Source organism: Triturus cristatus, chromosome 5_1 (genome assembly GCF_964204655.1).
Source record: "Triturus cristatus chromosome 5_1, aTriCri1.1, whole genome shotgun sequence".
Taxonomy (NCBI): Eukaryota; Metazoa; Chordata; class Amphibia; order Caudata; family Salamandridae; genus Triturus; species Triturus cristatus.
In genome coordinates this window covers 511,871,633-511,892,865 of record NC_140587.1, presented here as the reverse complement: position 1 = coordinate 511,892,865, position 21,233 = coordinate 511,871,633, and the positions used below count along the sequence as shown (strand labels likewise).

Below are 21,233 nucleotides of genomic sequence, written 5' to 3'. Positions count from 1 at the left end.
TTAGGGAAGCTACCAGGAATGACTGCACATTTAGAAAATATATATCATTTTGTTCAGTCAGGGCGAGACCCTGAGAGTATTACCAGAGCCATGGAGTATCAAAAGGTGGAAATACAGGGGGAACTGTTACGTTTCCTCATAAACTGTGCGATCAGAAATCAAGATCAACCAGGGGTAAATCCGGAAGAAATGCAAATTCTTACCACATGGGGTAAGAATATATCGGAGGGGAGACACGATAAACGATCATGTATAGTAGCTATGAGCCGAAAGATCCGCAAAGAAATAGAACGAATACACGAGGAAAGATTAGCAGTAGACGAACCAGAACAAACCGAAGACGAGGAAGAATTAGAACTACCCACAGGACAGTTAGAAACTATGGCCTATGTAGGTAGAGGAAGATCTTGTAATGATACTAGATGCTTTACTGATCCGACATGTCCGATACGTTCAGATAATAACAGAAAATTCCAAACTCCTATAATAAATATAAGGTCCCCCGAACATTCATTCCAAGCCGCTGACAAATTACTCCGAGAACGAAGGGGTTATCATATACTCGATTCTATGGACGAACAAGAATTAGCCAGGTCAGCCGTTCACTGGGTTGATAGTCCTGGAAAATATGGTGATGATACACTAGCACATACGTTTTTGAACCTCGCCCCAGATGAACAGCGTTTAGCTGGTATCTACATGATTCAACAACTCCTTATATTATATAAAAGCCAACACTCCGATCCTGGTCCCTTACCTGATATATTGACTGAATTACTCACGAATAAATGGAGAGGGTCCGGTACTAAGTTAATTAGAGAAATACTAGAATCTAGAAGGCAGTACATTCTTTTTGTATGTCCTGAACATGTCTCATTGCCCATCAAGGAAAGAACGACGTATTACATGGATAGACAGAATCCCTTACGCGAAGTGCACCCGATAAAGGGTGATGACAATGAGTTTAAACGTGTGTTTGTATACATACCCATATCCAAAATAGAACTATTAGAAATGAAGAAAGTGGTACCCAGTCATGATAAAGACCCAGCAGGTTTCCATCGTGAAATTAAAGATATGTTACTCATGGGAGAATATACCTACCCCGACATTATGACAATATTGAAGGTATTAATGCCTGCGGGCATTTACGAAAAACTCAAGGAAAAGGATTGGGAGGTGGGAGACCAGAAGATAGATTGGACAGCATTAGAAAACGAAGAAAAAGCTCGAGGTCCAGGTTCAGGGCTCGGGGACAAGATCAAAGCGCTACCAGGTTTACTAGTACAGGTACTGCCACGTTTATTAACTACGAAAAAGGAAGACTGGGGTGCAATCTCAGCCTGTAAACAAAAATCAGATGAAGACACTAGTGATTTTTATTCCAGATTTGAGAAATGTTTTGGTATAAATAGTGGAATAAAAGCAAGTAGCGAGTCGTATCCACATCTGTTTGTGACAAAGTTAGTTGAAAATGCCTTGCCCCAAGTTAAGAATAGAGTCTTGAAGTTCGAGAGTACCTGGCAAGGTAACACTCCGTCACAAATGTTACAAATGCTACAGTACCACCACAATAGAATTAGAGAAGAACAAGAACATGAACATAGACGCATGAAAGACACGAAAATGAAAATGCTAGTTTCCCAGACAGTGCCAGTTGACGGTCATAAGAAGGGTATAACACAGTCCAGTGTTTCAACAGGTCCTGTTAAAGGGACGTGCAACTATTGTAAACAGCCAGGTCATTATGTACACGATTGTCCCGTTTTAAAACATAATATTGCCATAGGTAACGCAAAAGAAAGACCACGACCAATTAGACAGGATCAGAACCAACAAGGAGCCCCGCAGCATGCACAGTCCATGTCAGCTCCGCAACAGTCTATGCCAGCTCCACCACCGCAGCCTATTGCTGCCACACAAACAACGACCCGACAGATGTATCAGACCGCACAGTATGACTATCCTGATTATCAACAATACTCATGAAACAGCCTAGAGAGGGAAGTTGGCTTACCCCTTATTGAGGTCCCTGTAGACCAAGAAGGACCTTATGTACACAGTGAACTGTTAGGTCAAGATAGAAAATTCTTACTTGATACAGGGGCAAGCCGAACAACAATAAAACGTAGTGAAGTTCCAGGGGCACCCCTCTCAGGCACACAGAATATTTCCCTTGGTTTTTCAGGAAAACCTATCATTAATGAAGTATCACAGCCTCTTCCACTTACGATCGGTCCCTTGACACGAACTACAGATTTATTACTTACTAAATCATGTCCAGAAAACTTGTTAGGCATAAAAACTTTGAAAGCTCTAGGAGCTATTATATGTTGTTCTCCGGAAGGAGTAAGATTATTTTTACGTGATTTCAAAGGGCACTACGTGTCCCGAGACATGGATCACCGACTACAGACTTTACCGACACATTTATGGGCACAAGGCCCTACAGATGTTGGTTGCATGAACATTACACCATATCGAGTCACACTAAAGGCAGGAGTGGTACTTCCACGAATGCGACAATACAAGTTACCCCCAGATGCTGTAGTGGCTTTACTACAAATCATTGACGAGCTTATTACCCAAGGAGTGATTGTGGAAACTGACTCCAATGTATGTAATTCCCCGATAATTCCGATTCTTAAACGAACAGATCCAACAGCCCCGCCAGTATATCGATTGGTTATTGATCTGCGAGAATTAAATAAATGCATAGTACCACAATACCCCGTAGTCCCAGATATTTCTTCATTACTGACAGCCATTGATTCCGAAGCAACATTCTTTACTGTAATTGATCTCAAGAATGCCTTCTTCAGCGTCCCAATAGATCCGGAAAGCCAATACTTGTTCGGATTTAGTTTAAATGGACGAAGCTTTAAATTCACACGCGCACCTCAAGGATTTACAGAAAGCCCCAGCATTTATAGCCAAGCACTGAAACGAGAACTCGACAGTATCCACATGCCAGTCAACACTGCCCTGCTTCAATATGTCGATGATCTGCTGATCACCGCTAGAAGCGAACCTGAATGTGAGAAAGCCTCACTGACGGTATTACAATTTTTGGCCGAAAAGGGGCACAAGGTGTCCCCTTCTAAGCTGCAATTCTGTGTCCAGCGAGTTGTTTACCTTGGTCACTCGCTGTCCAAGGAGGGAAGGCAGCTTACACCAGATCGCATCCAGTTAATTGCTAACATGCCAATACCCAAGACACAAAAGGAGGTGCGGGCTTTTATAGGTCTCACTTCATATTGTAGGCAGTGGATCCCTCAGTATGCATTTCTAGCAAAACCCCTCATTCAATTGACAACACAGGAGGCAGCCACATCGACTGTTCTCCCTTGGACTCAGGAACATACACAAGCTTTTGAAAGCCTAAAGAAAGCCTTATGCCAAGCACCTGTTTTAGCAACACCATGTTACAATAAACAGTTTACACTCTTCGTTACAGAACGCGAAGGTACTGCCTTGTCAGTACTCACACAGGAACAAGCAGGTTCACACAAACCATGTGCTTATTTTTCTAGTACATTAGATCCCGTGGCTCAGGCTTTGCCTGCGTGCCTGAAATCAGTGGCAGCAACAGCTTTAGCAATCAGACAAAGCGATGCCATAGTATTAGGACATCCATTAACAGTACAAGTACCACATGCAGTAGAGGTTCTCTTGAACCGCACACAAACACAACACTTGACCATAGCACGACTTACTGGTTACGAATTAACATTGTTTCAGCCACATATAGAAATCAGACGTTGTAGTACATTGAATCCTGCCACACTGTTACCTATAAATGGAACAGACCCACTTGCACATGATTGTATTGAAGTTATCACTATCACGACGAAACCCAGACAAGATTTGACAGACGTCCCATTGTCAGACCCAGACCTGACGTTGTATGTAGATGGTTCATGTATGAGAACAGGTACAGGAGAGCTAGTGGCCGCTTACGCAGTCACAACAGACACTGAAATCATTGAAACAAATTGCATAAATACCTTGTCCGCTCAAGCAGCAGAGCTCATCGCTCTGACACAAGCCTGTATTCAAGCCACAAATAAAAAAGTCAACATATACACTGATTCACGTTATGCATTCGGAGTTGTACACGACTTCGGCGTGCTGTGGCGAGAAAGAGGTTATTTAACTTCTCACGGTGCCCACATTCAGCACGGACCCCTTATTCATGCCTTATTAGATGCAATACATCTACCAACTGCAATATCAATTATGAAATGTAAAGCTCATACGAAAGTTACTGATATCATTTCTCAAGGCAATGATCTAGCTGACAGAACAGCTAAACAGACTGCTCAAACTCAAACATCCGACATGACAAAGACAATAGTCCCGATACCAACACATTGCATGAGGGTTAAGGATCCCGCTCTTGACGTAATCGACATACAGACACATGCTACACCAGACGAAATAAAGAAATGGACTGAATTAGGAGGGATCCAAACGGATCAAGGATGGATGACGAAGGAAAAATCTGTGTGGTTCCTTCCTGATTCAATGGTCCAAGTCGTTATTAACACTGTACATAGTCCAGCACATCTAGGAGAAAAAGCTATGCTAGACAGCATCCAACACATTTGGTTCAACAAACATTTACGAGCAGCAGCTAAACAAAAAGTCCGTACCTGTATGATCTGTTGTCAGTTTAACCCAGGTAAAAGCATTCCCGTAGAACAGGGTGGATTTCAGCCTCCTGATCACCCTTTTGAAGTCCTCCAGATGGATTATATCCAGATGGAACGATGTTGAGGATTCAAATATGTTCTCGTAGTTGTCTGTGCTCTTTCCCGTTGGACAGAGGCATACCCGGTTTCAGATTACACTGCCCCGACTACTGCCAAACAGTTAGTTCGAGAATTCTTCCCACGATACGGTTTACCACGTGTTGTCTACTCAGATAACGGCCAGCCGTTCTTATCCGAACTAATGAAACACGTTTCACTTTTGTTAGGTTATCAGTGGAAATTTCACTGTGTCCGACACCCCGAGGCAGCAGGTCTCGTGGAAAGACATAACCAGACCCTGAAAATTAGATTGTCCAAAATATGCAGAGAGAAAGGTGTCGACTGGGTAGTAGCCTTACCCGTTGCACTCTTTTACATGAGAATGGTAGCACACTCTCGAACAGGGCTATCCCCTTATGAGGTGATCTTCGGTAGACCACCAAATATGTGGGGGACGCCTATACCACGCAAAATAACTGATATTGACTGTAATATGCTGACAGATTACTTGGCTTCCTTGATGTCTGCACTACAATCTTGTCGTTCACAGGTAGCTGCAGCCTTTCCCGACAACACCGAGGTGAAACCCCATGACGTAATTCCAGGGGATTTGGTTTTAGTGAGGAACTTTGACCGGAAGTCTCAGCTGGATCCTAGGTGGAAATCACCTCAGCTCGTACTGCTAACGACGAGGACAGCCGTAAAGATCGAAGGACGAAAAGGCTGGATACATTCAAGTCATATCAAGAAATTTCATGGACTACCGTCAGACGTAAACGACACACCTTGCGTGTCTTCCCCGAGTGACTCTAAACTCCCTTTGGTTGAACTGAGTAGCCATGAACAATACAAACTAAAACTTAGGTCTAACAAGTCAGGCAATTTGATTGTTTAAGTCCTCTCCAAGGTGAAGCGGTCGAATTTGTCTCTGACATGTACCCCTTAGACCTGTATAGAGAAAGAAACAAAAGGATAAAGCTGAAACGACATGCGTACTGTAAATCACTGCGTAGTCATTGCACAGTGACGTTATTAATTCTGTTTTTCTTAAGTCTTTTAATAATTACTGCAAGTATATTGTTGCATATATATTATCCTATTTCTAGACATGTTTACAATATTACTGCTGAACATTCTTTTAGTGAATTACCTCCGCATGAATTGTCTTATAGATTTGCGCTGCGCAATAACACTTTTATTAGTATGTTACATCATTCCCATCAGGTTAGCAATGCTACAAATTGTTGGATATGTGGCCGACTCCCTCCCTATCAGAACTATAAAGGAATTCTACCTCTCTTTCCATACCCGTTCACACACAACGGCTCCTGTGGAGCATGGTTTAGTTTAATTAATTACCTAGATTCGAATTCTGCAGTTTACCAGAAAAACTGGGTATGGGGAAATCTGAACTTAGTTTTACTCAAAGTCTGTCACCCCAACAAGGAGGGACTTCCCAAAAGAACAGGAACTGATCTAGAAAATGAAGTGTATGGATTAGGTAATTTTACGCTTAATCTCATGATCCTGAATGTCGAATCCGAAGCTACTCCAATTTTGCCCGCTATGTCAGTATTTCCAGTAAAAGGTGAATTATGTGTAAGAAAGAATGGTTCCATACATATGGGCCATAGTAGATGCACCACTGTAATAGAAATTAGTGATCAAGGCAAGTCTACATTTAGAGCTTCCCGCCATTCCTACTTCATATGTGGTCAGACGGCATACATACGTTTGCCACTAGATTGGGATGGTACCTGCTACATCGGATTCCTTTTGCCACCTGTTTTCCTAGCTCCTCCTGATTATCACAGAAATACTCATTTAGTACACAATAGAGAAAGGAGAGATCTCCCAATAGTCGATTATACTGAGACCGCATGGGAAAAATACACAGATTTCAATAAAGGTCTCTTTCCCTATATAGGTACAGTTACCAATAGTAAGCTGATACGTAGATTAACCAGAACCCTTGAAGCAGTAGTGAACGAAACTATTTCCGCCTTAGGCAATTTAACAGAAGAGCAGTCTGCTATGCGGATTGTTGTGCTTCAAAATCGTCTTGTCCTTGACGTCATCCTGGCCGATAGGGGCGGAGCTTGTAGGGTCATCGGATCAAGTTGTTGCATTTTCATACCAGAAAATTCGCCATCTGTATATAAAGCCATAACTCGCCTTCATAAGATTGTAAGCCAGATACACCAGAATCCAGGCACCTGGACTTGGTCCGGTTGGTTTTGGAGTGTATTATCTACCTTTGGATGGAAGGTCCTATCCTTCCTAGGTATTGGCTTCCTCATATTATTCAGTTGCTGTCTATGTCTACAATGTGGACCAGCGATCTGTGGTCTGTGTGCCACATCGTGTATTCCACCACCAAGATTTCATTCATCACGGAAGAAGAAAGAAGAACAAATGATGCTATATGAACAGATCGATGGATTAATGAAGATTGATATCTCTTGACGGGCAAGTAGGGGACAAGGAGGGAATGTGGAAATATGGATTTTTCTGGTCAGTTATGTCCCCTATCTTGGACCCCAACGGTTTCATGTATAAATCACAAGTACATGTATGTTCCCTCCAGTTCCAGTTATGAAGACGCAAACACATGTGTGTCCACCGCCAACATGTCCTCTTTCAGATTCGCCATGAATGGGCCGGATATTCCATTCCTAAGTATGAAAGGCCACCGGCTTTATATGGTTCACTTATGCCATTTTTCAGTCCAGGCAAGTAGGCCCTGATTCTGCCATCAAGCTTTTCCTGCCTTCTGCCTCTGAAAGCTTCAGTCTGAGCTCGCATCTGTATCCATGAACTTTGTCCTCATTCTCTGCGCGGCTAACGGTGCCTGACATCAGCCTGTTGCCTGCCAAAAACTGTATTTCACCTTCGAAATTATCTGCTCCGCTCCCTACCCAATGCATTCCTGTCTAGTAGTTTAAGTAAACATTCTTCCAGCTACCGAGCAAAAGGCCCGGCTTCTCTGTCTTTATGCAAGTAATTCATAGCCCTGTTACTATGGAAGATTCCTGCCCTCGCATCTAGTGTAGACACTTAGACGCTTGTACACGCACTCACAGTCAGTATAGTCAGTATAGAATAAGATTCTACTCCAAGAAGGCCTCTCTTTTGGATAACACAGTTCTTTAAACATAGGATGTTAGATATGATTTGGGATTAGGTTGACTTGACTCTCCAGACTTCTGTCGCCACATGTAGAGCTAAATGTCAAGTCCCCTTCACCCCCTAGTTGCACGTCAATCACACGTCATGCTGCTGCGCGCGCATTTCTGCCAAGTATTTCTGCTGACATTGCGAAATTCTTTCATGGAACCACCCTATTATGACATACCTGATGACGTTCTTTAGTTACGCCCAGTTACACCCACTTTTGCTACGCATGTATGTTTTATCTTTACTATCAATTGTTACGCCTCCTCCATTTGTTTCACTGTAATGCCTATTGTATAAAAATGATTACCTATCAATAAAGTACGGTCTTCACTTCCTGAACCTTCGTGGTGATGGAATCTGGAGCTCATCGATTTAAATTGATTATGGAATAAAGCCCGTTCCGAACCTCTAATACCACGGATTCTGCCTCTTCTTTTACTGAGCTATTGTTATAGATTTTCCGCATCAAATTAAGTTCCGGTAATTAAATTATTTACCACAGAATACAAGTGAGCAAAATAACACAGATCTCATTGGATTCATGAAAACAAACACATAAAGTGCAAGTATTAATTTTTATTAGAAGAGAAAACAAATGGGAATTACGTTCTAAAACGATTCTTACGATTAACATGTTATTTCAGTGAAACTTTTGTTTACCTTTTCCAACTCCTTTCTAAGTTCTTCCTGCTCCTCCTCTGACAATGTTTCAGGTGTATTTTGTTTAAGAGCATCTTCCCCAACAGGTATGCTCCCTGTTATTGGTGAACCTGGAAAATAAGGGACAGTGTGTTAAATAGGCTTTCAAAATAAGTCAAGACACAAATAAAATATGGAAATAAACAAAACAGATAATCAGATTTCATCCTGAAAAAAATTAAGCTTTAGTGAGTGGTTTTCATACATGTTTATCTCAACCCAGCCCAGTAGTTTCTGAAGGAAATCCCCACATTGTAATTCCATTTTAGGATCCAATACTCGGGCAGTACACCATGAAGAACCTCAGTATCAGAGACATCCAAAAGGAAATTTACTATCCGTATTCCATCATTCTGATTTCGACTGAAATCATTTGGGTTTCCATTTTGACAGTGTTCCCTGATGCAGTTTTTGGTACATACCCTGCATTTTTTTAGAAGGACCTTTAGTCTATTGACAGTATTAAAACAAAAACAAACAAAAAAAACTTCATCCACAGCTGTTTGCACCATGAAAATGGCTCAATTTAGTGAGACAATCAAACCAGGCTCGCAGAAAGCATCTCTTTACTGCAGCTCTGAAGCACCTCTCCTTCTGGGGTAATTGCTACCACTGCCAGAAACCGTCTTTTTCTGGGTTGTACAAGAGGATCTCACCAAACACTCCAAAGGAACAATGAGGTGACAAAAGGCAAGAGAGAGACAGTCCCTGCTAGGCAAGAGGGTGGGTCAGCTGGAGGACATAGCAGTATCTTACTGAGACGAGCAGGATGCAGCTATTTCAGGTTATGCTAGTAGCTTTTATAAAAAAAATTAAAAAACTGTCACTAGTGGTCCATATGAATTTTCAATAATAAAGTGTGGACAAAACCGGTTAAATAACTCTCATAAGAATCGAAAGCTTGTCTAAACAGTCGGTATTGAGCTTGCAAAGGAACTGGAATAAAGAAGTTTCAGAACATTAGTTGGAGGTAAGAGGATTCCAAAGTTTAGCTGACCTGATGTCCGCCTGATCTTGATTTACAAAATCTAGGGATAATCATTAGATTAAAGAAGAAAATCTCAGACCTCTCTTAAGAGCATAACATTGAAGATTCTTTTTTTGCATGATACACAGGTCAAAAACATATACATTGTCTTACAGGGGGGCAATAGACCTTACGAAGAATGGATGTTGCACGAGCAAAGCGAGGGGCAGAAACAACCAGTATAGCTGCCAGTATCTAAATGGTCTCAAGATTTTTCAGCAGGGTCATAGGAAGCTCTTGATAGAGGGCATTTGTATAATCTAATGTGACCCTATTAGTACAGCCACCGCAAGGAGTATACATTTAAATGCCAAATAAGATGCAATTTTCCTCAATATTTTGATGTAGTGCACGCAGGAAGACATTAAAGCAAGTTGACGATCTTATCCCCACAACTCAAAAATGCACAAAATATGGGAGTTAAGATAGCCATCTCTGAAAGCCAAAAGGTTTCTAACCAATGATCATTTCACACATTAACTAACATGATCACCATCTTCTCCGGATCAAGTTTCAATTTACTACTACCCATCCACCTCCAGATCAAAAACATGGTCTGCTGAAATACTTCATGTGTGGACAGGGCACAAGTCCTAAAACAAGCATAGCTAGAGTTTGACACATCAGAAACAAGCATTGGCATAGCCAATAGGTCTCGCCTTTGGGACCTTATAAGTGTTTAGCCATGCAACAGTTGCATAACTAAATACTTATAAGGTCCCAAAAGCGAGACCTATTGGCTATGCCAAGCGGCCGTGCAGCCCCAGAAAGAGAAAGTGATCGCGATCACGATCAAACATCAAAGCGGCCGTGCGGCTGCGAAAGTGAAAATAATTGCGGTAAAGCGCGGCGCGCGCGCGCCCTCGCACATGCACTGTAGCTCTAGGCTGGCCTGGTAGCACTTTGAGCCCTCTCAATAAGTCTCGCCAGACCAGCGCATGCGCTGGGTCAGGCGAGACCTAAAAAAGAAGAGGGGGGACTAACCAGGATAGGCAGTATTCAAGTGAAATCATGACAAGTGCCATCACAGCGCATGATGTCAACGCGTGACATCGCACGTGACATCACAGGAAGCGACCTCACTGGAAGTGACATCAGATATTAAGACCTCACACACATGTTTATCAGGTATATCATGAGTACGTTTAAGCGCATTATGAGATTTAACAAATGAGATTTGGTGTTGGGGTTGTGACAAAAAAGTGGCGCAATTCTAACACAAAATCCGGGCCTCAACTAATTTTTTTAACCCAGCCACAATTTAATTGGCAACAAGGAGAAACATGGTAGTAGATATGTTATGATTAATTGGTTGCAAAGTCTACATTTTAAAATATTTGATTAGGTTAAGGCATCTGCTGTGAAGGTGCTCAGTACATCTCAGGGAATAGTAATAATGGTGAGATAACTCTGGTGGTTAATGCACTTGCTGGAGAGAGCTGTGTTTTGTGAAGTCCCAGATTTGAATCAAAGTAATAGAGAAGGTAAATGTGTCTCCTACAAAGCACTTCATCTAATACGCAGATGACAGATTTTTATTTTATGTAGATAGTAAAGTGGGTTACTGCTTTTAACACAGAGATTATTTTGTTACCTGCAGTATGAAGGACATGTGACTCCTACACCTAGTAACGCTCAGTGCCTCATGTTGTACATTGATTTACAAATGTACATGATTTATTGTCAATGTGGGGAAGAGAATGTGGTCTGACGGCTAGACTGAAGACTTTGGAGCTGGGAAACGAAGGTTCGAGCCTCGGGGTCACGTCCACATCCTGTGATTCTGGGCAAATCACTTAATTTCCCTGTGCCTACCAAAAAAAAAAAAATGAACGTGCCCTTGTGTAACATAACCGGTGCTCATGTAAACCGCTCCAATACCGTCGGGTCGAGTTCGCACTATATAAATCTGCAACAAAAAAAAAATGTATAAAGTGTATGTTACGTAAAGAGCTCCGACACCCTGCACTGGGTTACATAGCGCTATAAAAGAAATAAATGAGTGCTAATGAAATGGTTATTTGTGTAAATACTGGTACAGACCAACACACCTGACATTCTTACAGTGCATGCATCTATTATATATACAGGGACTGAACAAAGGCAAAAGCTGCCTCTCTTAAGTACATGTGAAGAGAGAACAAGCTGTGTGCTGTTTCCCCTCCGTGCCATTTACATTCAAGAGTGAGGTTCCAGGCCGCCTCCTGTCAGGATGTACAAACAAAAGGAGGCCTGATGGCCCCTTAACTTCGGTCCCGCTGGAACAAAAGCTCACTCGCTGCCTGCCTGCACGTTGCTGCTGGGAATCGAAATCAGACAACGTGCAGGCGCTGCTGAACGTGTCCCAGTGTCTGAAAATGACACCGGACACGTTCAGCATATTTCTGTGGGGCTCAACTTCTTTGCAGGGTGGACAGCATCCACCCTGTGAAAAGAGTGGTTGGACGTCGTGTACCTGCGTGTACCCCCGACTTGTGCCCTGTGTGTGGAGGGTTTGTCATCTAAGCACAGAAGGATCTGTGTATCATCTTCATACACAAACGCCCTAATATCCAACGCTATCAGAGCCTGAGCGAGTGGGCTGACGAAGCTGGTAAACATGTGGGGAGAGACAGCAGATGCTTGAGGCACCTACCAAGTCAGTGCAGGTTTTTGAGATGCAAAACCGTCCTTTATAGTCTGTGAATGGCCGGAGAGGAAGGATCCGAGCCACATCAGTGCCTGACATCCTATGTCCAATGTGCCAACATGGTTTAAAAGAACAATGGTCAACCGTGTCAAAAGTAGCAGAGAGACCTAGTAGAATCAGGGTACTGGTGTTGCCCATGTCCTGATCCCATCCAAGCTCGTCCATAATGGGTAGGAGCACCATCCCTCCATTGTAGGCTAGGCGAAATTACAAAGTTATTCAGCAACAAAACACTTGAGTGTTTTAGAGATAGAAAGGAAGTATTAGGCACACATTTTTCATTTCTTAAAGATTAGGGCACCGTTTCTTTAGGAGTAGCATTACTGTGGCACAATTAAAAGCTGATGGCAGAGTGCCATAAACTAATGAAGCATTTAATAGGGTCATAAATTGAGATTCCAACTGAATGTTTACGTTATTTGAAAAACTTTACAGGGCAGGAGGAGTTGGTGGGAAAGCCTGATTTTGTCGCCTCTAAAGAGGACCTAAAAAGTCCTCAGAGGAAACGGAGGCAAATTCTTTGAGCCATATACCTGTTGTAAGAGGAAAGATCTCCGCTATTTGGAAATTAAGTGAATCTATCTCCTCCCGTATGTACCTGAACTGATCCAGAGCTCACCAGGGTGATGTCTGGATTTAAAGAAGAGACATGGGCCTTGGAATACAGACAGTGGGGGCGCAAGAATAGAAAATAGCTGTCATCTTGGAGTGGTCTATGTCATATGAGAACTGGAGCACGAGCTGGCATCACACACCCCACCCCTTCTTGAGGGGCATCTGCAGAAAGATGTCAAACTATCCTCTGATTCTCTGAATCATAACCGGGGCATAGACACACCAACAGTCCCTGACTGAGCTTCTACAGAAATTTGAGCAAACCAAAGTAGTGAGGGTAAGGGCAGAGGGTTGCAGCCACATACATTTTCAGCCACCAGAATGGAAGATAGAACTCAAGAGAACAACAGAAAAGAGATGTTTGAAACCGAGGGTATTGCATGGATTTCTTTAGGAGATGAAGCAGTTTGCGCTTACCCACAGCATAAGGCAGGTTAAAATAAAAAAGAAAGATGAACAGGAGTAGCAGGTAACACAATTAAGATGAGGAGATTCTATGGACCACAAGCACCTTTGGTAGATATAAAGGAATTGGCCACATTGGAAAATTCACTGCAAGACTGTGGTGCGCAATGTGAAGAACCAGGCACTACATGGAAAACATGCCCAAAAGCTTGCTGAAATTACTATTTTGGGAGGATAACAAAATGTACTACTATTTTACAAGGGGCACGATGGAGGGTGTCTTTCCCTTCTTGTTGGCTTCTTATCCTACTCCTCTCGTACTGGCTCCTGTTTCCCTGTGTTTAGATCACTTGAGTTACAGGAAAGCAACTTCTAAAAGCTTTTTTTATTTTTTTTAAATGTGTTTTATTACGTTTTTAATAATGACAGTTTAGTGCCATCAAGTACAGATTCTGGCATAGCGAGATATTTCATCATGTCACACACAAGCTAGCAGTAGGGTCTGACATTGCAGTCGACTAAGTTTCTCATTACGAAATATTGTAAGCAAACCCAAACAAAAAGTAATACAAACTTTGGGGTTAGCCAAGGGTAGGGGTATAGTATCTTGGATGTTGAGGGTGGGCCGGAGGGGGTGCTTCTTCTGGTGCAACACTTCCAGTGGGGGGTATCGGACAGGCAAGGGGGACAGATACGCGATGGTGAGGGGGCACTTGTTTATGTGTAAGTGGTGGAGTCGCGAAGCGGCAGGAGTCAAGCCCTATGGTGGTGTTGACAGGGTGAGGTATGTGCAGGTGTGGTTCCCTCGGGTCACGGTGTTCCCCTGGGGCGCCTTCATCTCCCAATGTCACATAGCTACTATCTTGGTGGCATGATTTGTGTGGGGAGTGCAGATGTGGTTTAGGGTGGTTGTGCCTCGCTTTTTGCTTCAAACATTAATCAGAAAGGTCTCCCAACATTCCCCTCCATTGCATGAGTCCCCCTTTATGCGAAGAAACTGGAGGGTGTTGGCCTTCGCTCGTGTCCATGTTAGTAGCGTGGTTAACCGATGTTGGAGATCAGGGGGGCTGACGCCTTGTCTTTTAAATAGGACAAGGGCAAGGCCAACGAGTCTGTGAAGATGTCCATCACCCTTCAGACGAACACGTAGCCCCAGCAGACAGTATTCAGGTGTGGGCGCAAGAGTGTGTGCTGCAAGTTCAGCCACCGTGCCAATAACCGTTTGCCAGACTGGATTTTGCATCGGGCAGTCCCATAGCATGTGGTAGAACCCAGCATGTAATAGATTGCACCAAAGGTATTCGGAAGGCAGTGCTGGAAACACCATCACGTCTGCAATTATGCAGTGCAACCACAACGTGTGCCTTACACCAGTGTGCTTCACCTATGTGCATAATTACCTTTTCAATGATTTTCTAATTACTTTTACCCTGCTTTTCAAATCACCAATGTGTCTTCCCATGTGTGCATGACGTACATGTTTGACAGAACAAAAATACAACTTGTGAATCACAGCAGCTTCCTGATATATTGTTTAGGGCTGCCTTGAGCCTGACAAAGGCTGCTTGATTCATACAACCAAAATATACCTATATGATGGCAGTAACATGTAGACTGGATTGGTGACGCAATGGCATTATTACCCGTCAGCATTTAGGAATAGTACTACTATGGTACCAAAGTGTTTTTAATCTTAACAGAATGACTCTAGTTAAAATTAATTTACATGGGCACACCCAAGATAATTTTATACTATTTGTCCCTACAATATCAAAAGCTCCAAGACGACTGACTGAGCTCACACAGATGTATCATCATTCTGGGTGAGGAGTCCAATGAGAAGGTGTTTGTGGGTGAGGACCCATTAACAACCTTATGAGGCTGTCTTGGCAGGGTTATGGAATCTATTCTGTTATTCTAACTATAATTGTATTGTTGATTAACGTATGCATGCATGAATATGGTATTTCTATAGAGCAAACATAGCCAAAAAGCTGCAGAAGACTGTACACTGTCAAAGTCAATCATAAAGACAAGGTGTACAATAGATGGAGCAGGGCTGAGTGTTCTTTGAAGAGTCTTCAATTTTTTTCCTAAATTACAGCAGCAATGTGGTGTTCCAGATGGATAAGGGGATGTTGTTCCAGATCTTGGGTGCATGGATGGAAAAGGCCGTTTTTATATTTTTTTATTTATAACACTTTATAGTTTGCAGTCTGATCATGCTCTGGCTACGGGTGCACAGAGTTCTACCAGAGGTAGTGAGCTTGCCTGCAAGATAAGCAGGGGTACTGGTCATAATAGCGCTGTAAATGATATAACTGGTTTTGAAGACTGTGCAGGCTGACAAGGGGAGTCAATGGAGTCCCATCAGGATGGGGTGATATTATCATATTTCTCCAGGTTCTGGGTAAGACATGCTGCAGCAGGTCGGAAGCCCATAAGAGGTGCGAGTGTGGCGTCTGGGAGGCAATGGAGTAGGGTATTACCACCATTAACCCCTTCAGTGCCACACCCTTTCCCCCTCCTGTGCCAGGCGTTACATTAGCGGGCGGGGTTCATGACGAGACAGTCTCGTCATGGGCACAGCGCAACCGTGCTCCGTGACGAGACTATCTCGTCATGGGCACAGAAGAGGTTAAGATGCAAAAGTAGGAGTGCTCGAACAGCAGTTCTGAAGTCACTTCCTGGATGCAATGGCTTGACTTTCTTTAGAAGAGAGCTGGTACAAGGCCGTCTTTTTCTTTTGAGAATGTGTTCCTTGATGGTGAGGCTGGTGTCCATGGCGAATCCAAGTGACTTGACAATCAGTGAAGAATGGGGTTCAAAGCGGTCAAGCCTCATGTCACTGAAACAGGTTTGTTCCTGATCTTGTTTATTGTTCTTGGCAAATAACAAGAATTCGGTCTGTTTGGGATGAGCCTGAGGTAGGCACTCCACATGCAGGTCGCGGTGAGGTGCAAACAGTGTTTGAAGCGTTGTATGTCTAAAGAACAGGAGACTTTCAAGCAGAGTTATGTACAGCAAATATCCCCTTATGGAGACATATCAGGGCCACTGGTGGTTTGAAGAGCCAAGTCAATCCCACTCTATATAAGGGATGAGACGTTTATCAGCCTCAAACATTATCCACAGTGTGCTGCATTTCTAGTGTGTCTAAATATGAAAATACAAATCTATGAGCAGAAAGTTAGCAAGAGCCAGGTCATTTTCTCGAGCCACTTGAAGGGTGCCTGCCATTTTCAAGTGATGAAGTGGTGTCAAACATGGATCTGAGAGAGGTGCTATAAACCTCATCCACTGCAGTACTGAGGAAGATTTCTTGGACTGAGATGGCTTCTACAGAAGTGGTGGTGCGGTCAATGTCTCTGAAGACACGGAGTCCAGTGGCATCAGTGCCTGAACCATCAAGCCCAAAGTTTTTGACCCACCAGCTGGAGTCAAAAGGAACTCAGAATGGAGTGGGAACCCTGAAAATGTGCATCCCGAAAAGCATCTACCCAAGAGTGATCTGGGATGGAGCGGGAACTCCAGATAAAGCTTCTTCAAAAACAAATTTGGCTCAGAGGAAGAGGCTGGTGTCAGAGAACAGCATTGTCAACTCTCTCAAATATCCAGGGAATGGGGCATTTCCTGGAGAAGGAAAGGGAGGACTGGTCGTTCCTATGGTGCTTCTTGTGCATTTGAGAGGATCCTTTGGAAGCATGGAGATGAAGAAATCACATTTGATGGATCACAATCCAGCCCAAGGCACTATATACAGATGGCAGAAAGGTCAAACATCGACATCCACTTACAGCAATGTAAACAGTGTTTAAAACCCAACACCATAGGGGGTGACATTGACAGTCTCCTAAACAAGTTTCACGGAAATGTAAAACGTCGGTAAAAACTAAATGAGAGCTCTGGACACGTCTGTAAGGTCCAGAAAAACAAGAACTGAAGCCAGCGAGCCAGGCAGTGCCCTATAAAGGCCAGTGTTGCAACATCTGGGATAGACAGAGCCACAACTGGAGTAACAGGTCACACCTGGCGGTGCTGGAAAGCTACTACTAGGAGAACAGGTTTCAGATTCAGTCTAGCACCTAAAAATATTCATCAGGTGGGAATCTGCATGAAGACGTATCCATTGGAAAAGCCACTTTATATCAGGCATCGCTTCAAAAACGGTGCATCGGCTTCATCAGACTAAGTACACCAATGTCTAGAGAGGGCCTGCCGGCAGCATGAGGTCTATGGGATTAGAGTCACAGCCAGGAAGACAGCAGTAGGCAAACAGAGTTACCTAGATACCGATCAATCGGCAAAATTCCTTTACAAAGCATAATTTCACTCTCCTAAGTTTAGCGTTCAACATTGAGTCACAAAGTCTCTGGTAATCTGCAACTAGACTGTTGAACGTAATAAGGCTGGAAACGGGGTACAGGCTATTATGAAAATACATAAAAGTTGGTTACAGTGTTGCAGCATGTACACCCAGTTAGATGAGATTCAAGAGAGAACAGAGAAACAGGTCTAACCACTGTGCCAAACCTTCCTAAACACTGTGTTCGAAGTGGGGGAACAAAAGTAGGGGAACTGTGGGTGGAAAATCAGAGGGTGGGGATAACCCGAGAATTGGGTCAGTAGGCGGTGTCAGAGGTGTGGCCAGAAAGAGCAAAACGTTCCAATTATTAATATTTGTTTGGCATTTAACTGACCAGTTACAGCTTATTATGTAATTTAAATAAATCAATGGGTACACCCGTTTATTTAAGGTTCAGTATGAGTTATTGACATTAAAACACATTCACAAAGTGGGATACGTTTCCAATCACATAATGTCCCAAATACACTTAAAAGTAGAATCTATTTGTCTACGAGCCATGCAGTTTCCGTCATGAGCACTTCGCCTCCCTTTTTCCACAAGAGCAGTTCAAACATGAATGATAAATTTCTTAGTTTGCAAATGTTTTCCACAAAATTATGGCTGTGCCATATTTGCAGCACAATACATCATCTGTTCCATAATTTGACGATTTTAACTAACGAATTGTTTGCAGCTCAAACGGATCAAAAGTTATCAAAAACTGTGACCTGTGTTGCTGCAAAGTGGAGGGCCTTTGCAAAGGTTGACTGGTCACCTCTCACTGCTGCATTTGTATGTCAGACTGGCAATAATTAGCCAAAATGTTTGCAGAGACTGTTAGTATGTGTAAACATTTCAGAATAACAGTATTAGAAAATGTACAGCATTACACGGCAGCCTTTTTTTTTGGCTGCAAAATTTTATCAACACAACATAATTTTGTCCTCCTTTGCTGCATAATTCCAGTTGCCCCAAAGCAGGCAGCATGTTAAAAGTGCTTGTGCATTGTTTTTGAGGCCCGAGGGTGCCCCGCTAAACTTAGCAAAATCTGGACTTGATGGACAGACTATTGTGGTATCGACCTTCCCCCCGTGCCCGAGTTGGACCCCTGAGATTGGATCGTTTTGTTTTTATGTGCTGGTATATCCCCACTGTAAGTTCTAAAATGTGTCTTTGGATACGTTTAATGTTGCAGACTATGAAAAATACATCGCTTGCACGAATATGGAGACCGGAACCTGTCTGTAAGTTTTTCGTTTATGTCACCTACATGTTTGGTGGGTATTATAAATCAGAAATATGGTTGTTGGCACAAGCTAAGTGTACATCTCTCTTGCCATGGTGGGGCTGCGACCCCTACATATTGCAAAATAACCAAATAAAATGTGTTATTAAAAAAAATAAAAGTGCTTGTGCATGAAGCAGAGAGACCATGAAGTTTCACTTTTAACATGGGAAAAAGTTACGTACAGGGAGTGCAAGGGGCTTGTGAATAGTCCTCTTACTTTGCTGTGGGTGCAAATCCTGCATTGTCAATCCCTGGTGAGTTGCACTACTACTGCTGAAACCAGGCCAATTGAGGTACCAATGGGTGAGGCGATTCAATTCAAATTATGCACAAGAGTAATATGCTGCCTGGAAAAAAAAGGAAAAAAACAACATCCTGGAAAAAGCAAATACTCATAGGGAATGCAAGATTAAGTAATCAGAAATCGATCAGTGTTTTTGCTTGGAAAGTTAGGCACGTGACTACAGGGCCCGGAAGGGACCCGTTTTAATGTCCATTGCTTATATCCTTACAAAATGTAAGCAGTATGGTTTAAAAGACCACATCAATGAACACAGAGGCATGGTACACATTTTAGAAGCTAAAAACTGGAAAACAGTTATGGATCACATTAAACATTTTCAGATCCACACATCAACCAGGTATTGCAGTACCTCCAGGAATGGTGCACTTCCAGCACCTTGGGAAAATAATAATGTTCAAAGAGATACGAGAAAATGAAAGTAGCGCTTCACTGGCAAACTCTGTAAAGTGGAGCTAATGTGTTTGGGTGTGAATAAAACCAATCTGGGCCACTTTGCGACTTCTCTGTCTTGCTTTATTTAGTTATTTATTTTTCATATTTTGAACCTTTTTTTCTCTCTCCGTCCCAAGGTTCTACTTAGGAACTGAAAAATATCAGAAAGAGACAGCATTTCCAAGAAAAGTGCTGCTTCTTTTTTGGATCCATTTCACAGGGGAACGAATTAAGAAGAGGAAAGGAAAGAGGGTAAGAGCTGTTTTTGAAGTCACGGTTTTCAGCAAGTGAGGAGGCGCGAAACAGAGTGAAAAAGAGGGAGAAATAGGGGGGCAGCTGCTAGAGGCCGAGCAGGAGAATTGGACACTGTCCTCGCCTTCTGTGGGCAAGAAAGAAAAGACAGGGTCCTTTTACTTCTCATCCCAACCTGCCCGGCCACGAACGGGCGAGCCTTATCTATAGGCCTTAGCCATTTCTGCCGTCCAGGCAGGGCTTTAAGTGGGTCGGGTCTCACCGGGTCTGAGCACCGGCAGTTTTTTTAAGGGGTCTTCGAAACGGGTCTCTATCGGGCTCTGTTTTGTGCCCTGGCACAGGCGGTCCGCTTTTTTTCCGGACTGCAGTGACAGTAGGCACATTGACGTGCATGTGGTGAGCGTTGTAGAGGAAGGGCAATCCTTTAAAGAGAGTCATTTTCTCTCTGGATTTCCCTTCTCTTTTTGAAACTCAGGAGCAGCAACATTGTCGTGGTGTCACCAGGACTTTAAGTGGAAGTTTTTTCAATATTATATACATATAGTCGCTGCTTATTTATCTTATGCAACTAACAACCATTGACAAAGCCAATCGTCTTGACTTGTAGGTATGATGTGACTGGTTGTATTATATCTGGACACAATGACAGCAAAATACAGATCGGGCGGCACACTATGCTAAACACTGATTTTTAGCTTACGTGTTTTGAGCCACGCCCTTAATTACATTGATCACGCCCCCTTGAGAGAACCACCAGTTTTTTCAACCCACTTAAACCCCTGCGTCCGGGGAAGCATTTTTAAAATAAATAAATAAATAGGGGAACGGATTCTATGAAATTTTAAAAAGTTGGGGCACGCCGTACCCTGCAGATCCCACCCATTTCAACCACTGCCTAAAGCCCAAATACAGGGTGCATAATGGGACAGAAAATTTAAATTACCACCTCTCCACTGACAGAAAGGCTCTTGAAGATTTACTGGAAAATCAACACAGGTTATTGGAAATAAAGATCGTCCAAAAGCTCGAACTGGCTAGAGGCAGACTACGGGGGGAAAAAATAAAAAAATCGTACTTTATGAATCAAACATTGCACATCCTTACTACTGTCAACTATGATTTTATAGTTAATAAAGTAATCTTCACGTTCGGTTAAAGACACAGTCAAGATACAGAAAAGGTTATTTTCTCTATGAGTGGGAAACATGAATGTATACTATATTTCCCAGAAATTAATGAAGTC

The 21,233-nt window shown here is 42.8% G+C and overlaps 1 protein-coding gene across 5 annotated transcripts in view; it reads right to left on the bottom strand.

Moving 5' to 3' along the window:
* Window positions 1–21,233, bottom strand: part of TPD52 (tumor protein D52) — a 398,200-nt gene that overhangs the window by 106,672 nt on the left and 270,295 nt on the right. For 4 of the 5 annotated variants that reach the window (XM_085605371.1, XM_085605372.1, XM_085605370.1 and 1 more), the window contains one exon: window positions 8,592–8,701. In XM_085605371.1, coding sequence (XP_085461497.1) covers window positions 8,592–8,701 — 110 coding nt within the window. Of the gene's footprint in view, window positions 1–8,591; window positions 8,702–19,219; window positions 19,260–21,233 lie in introns of those variants that run through there. The other variant, XM_085605373.1, reaches the window with a different exon arrangement.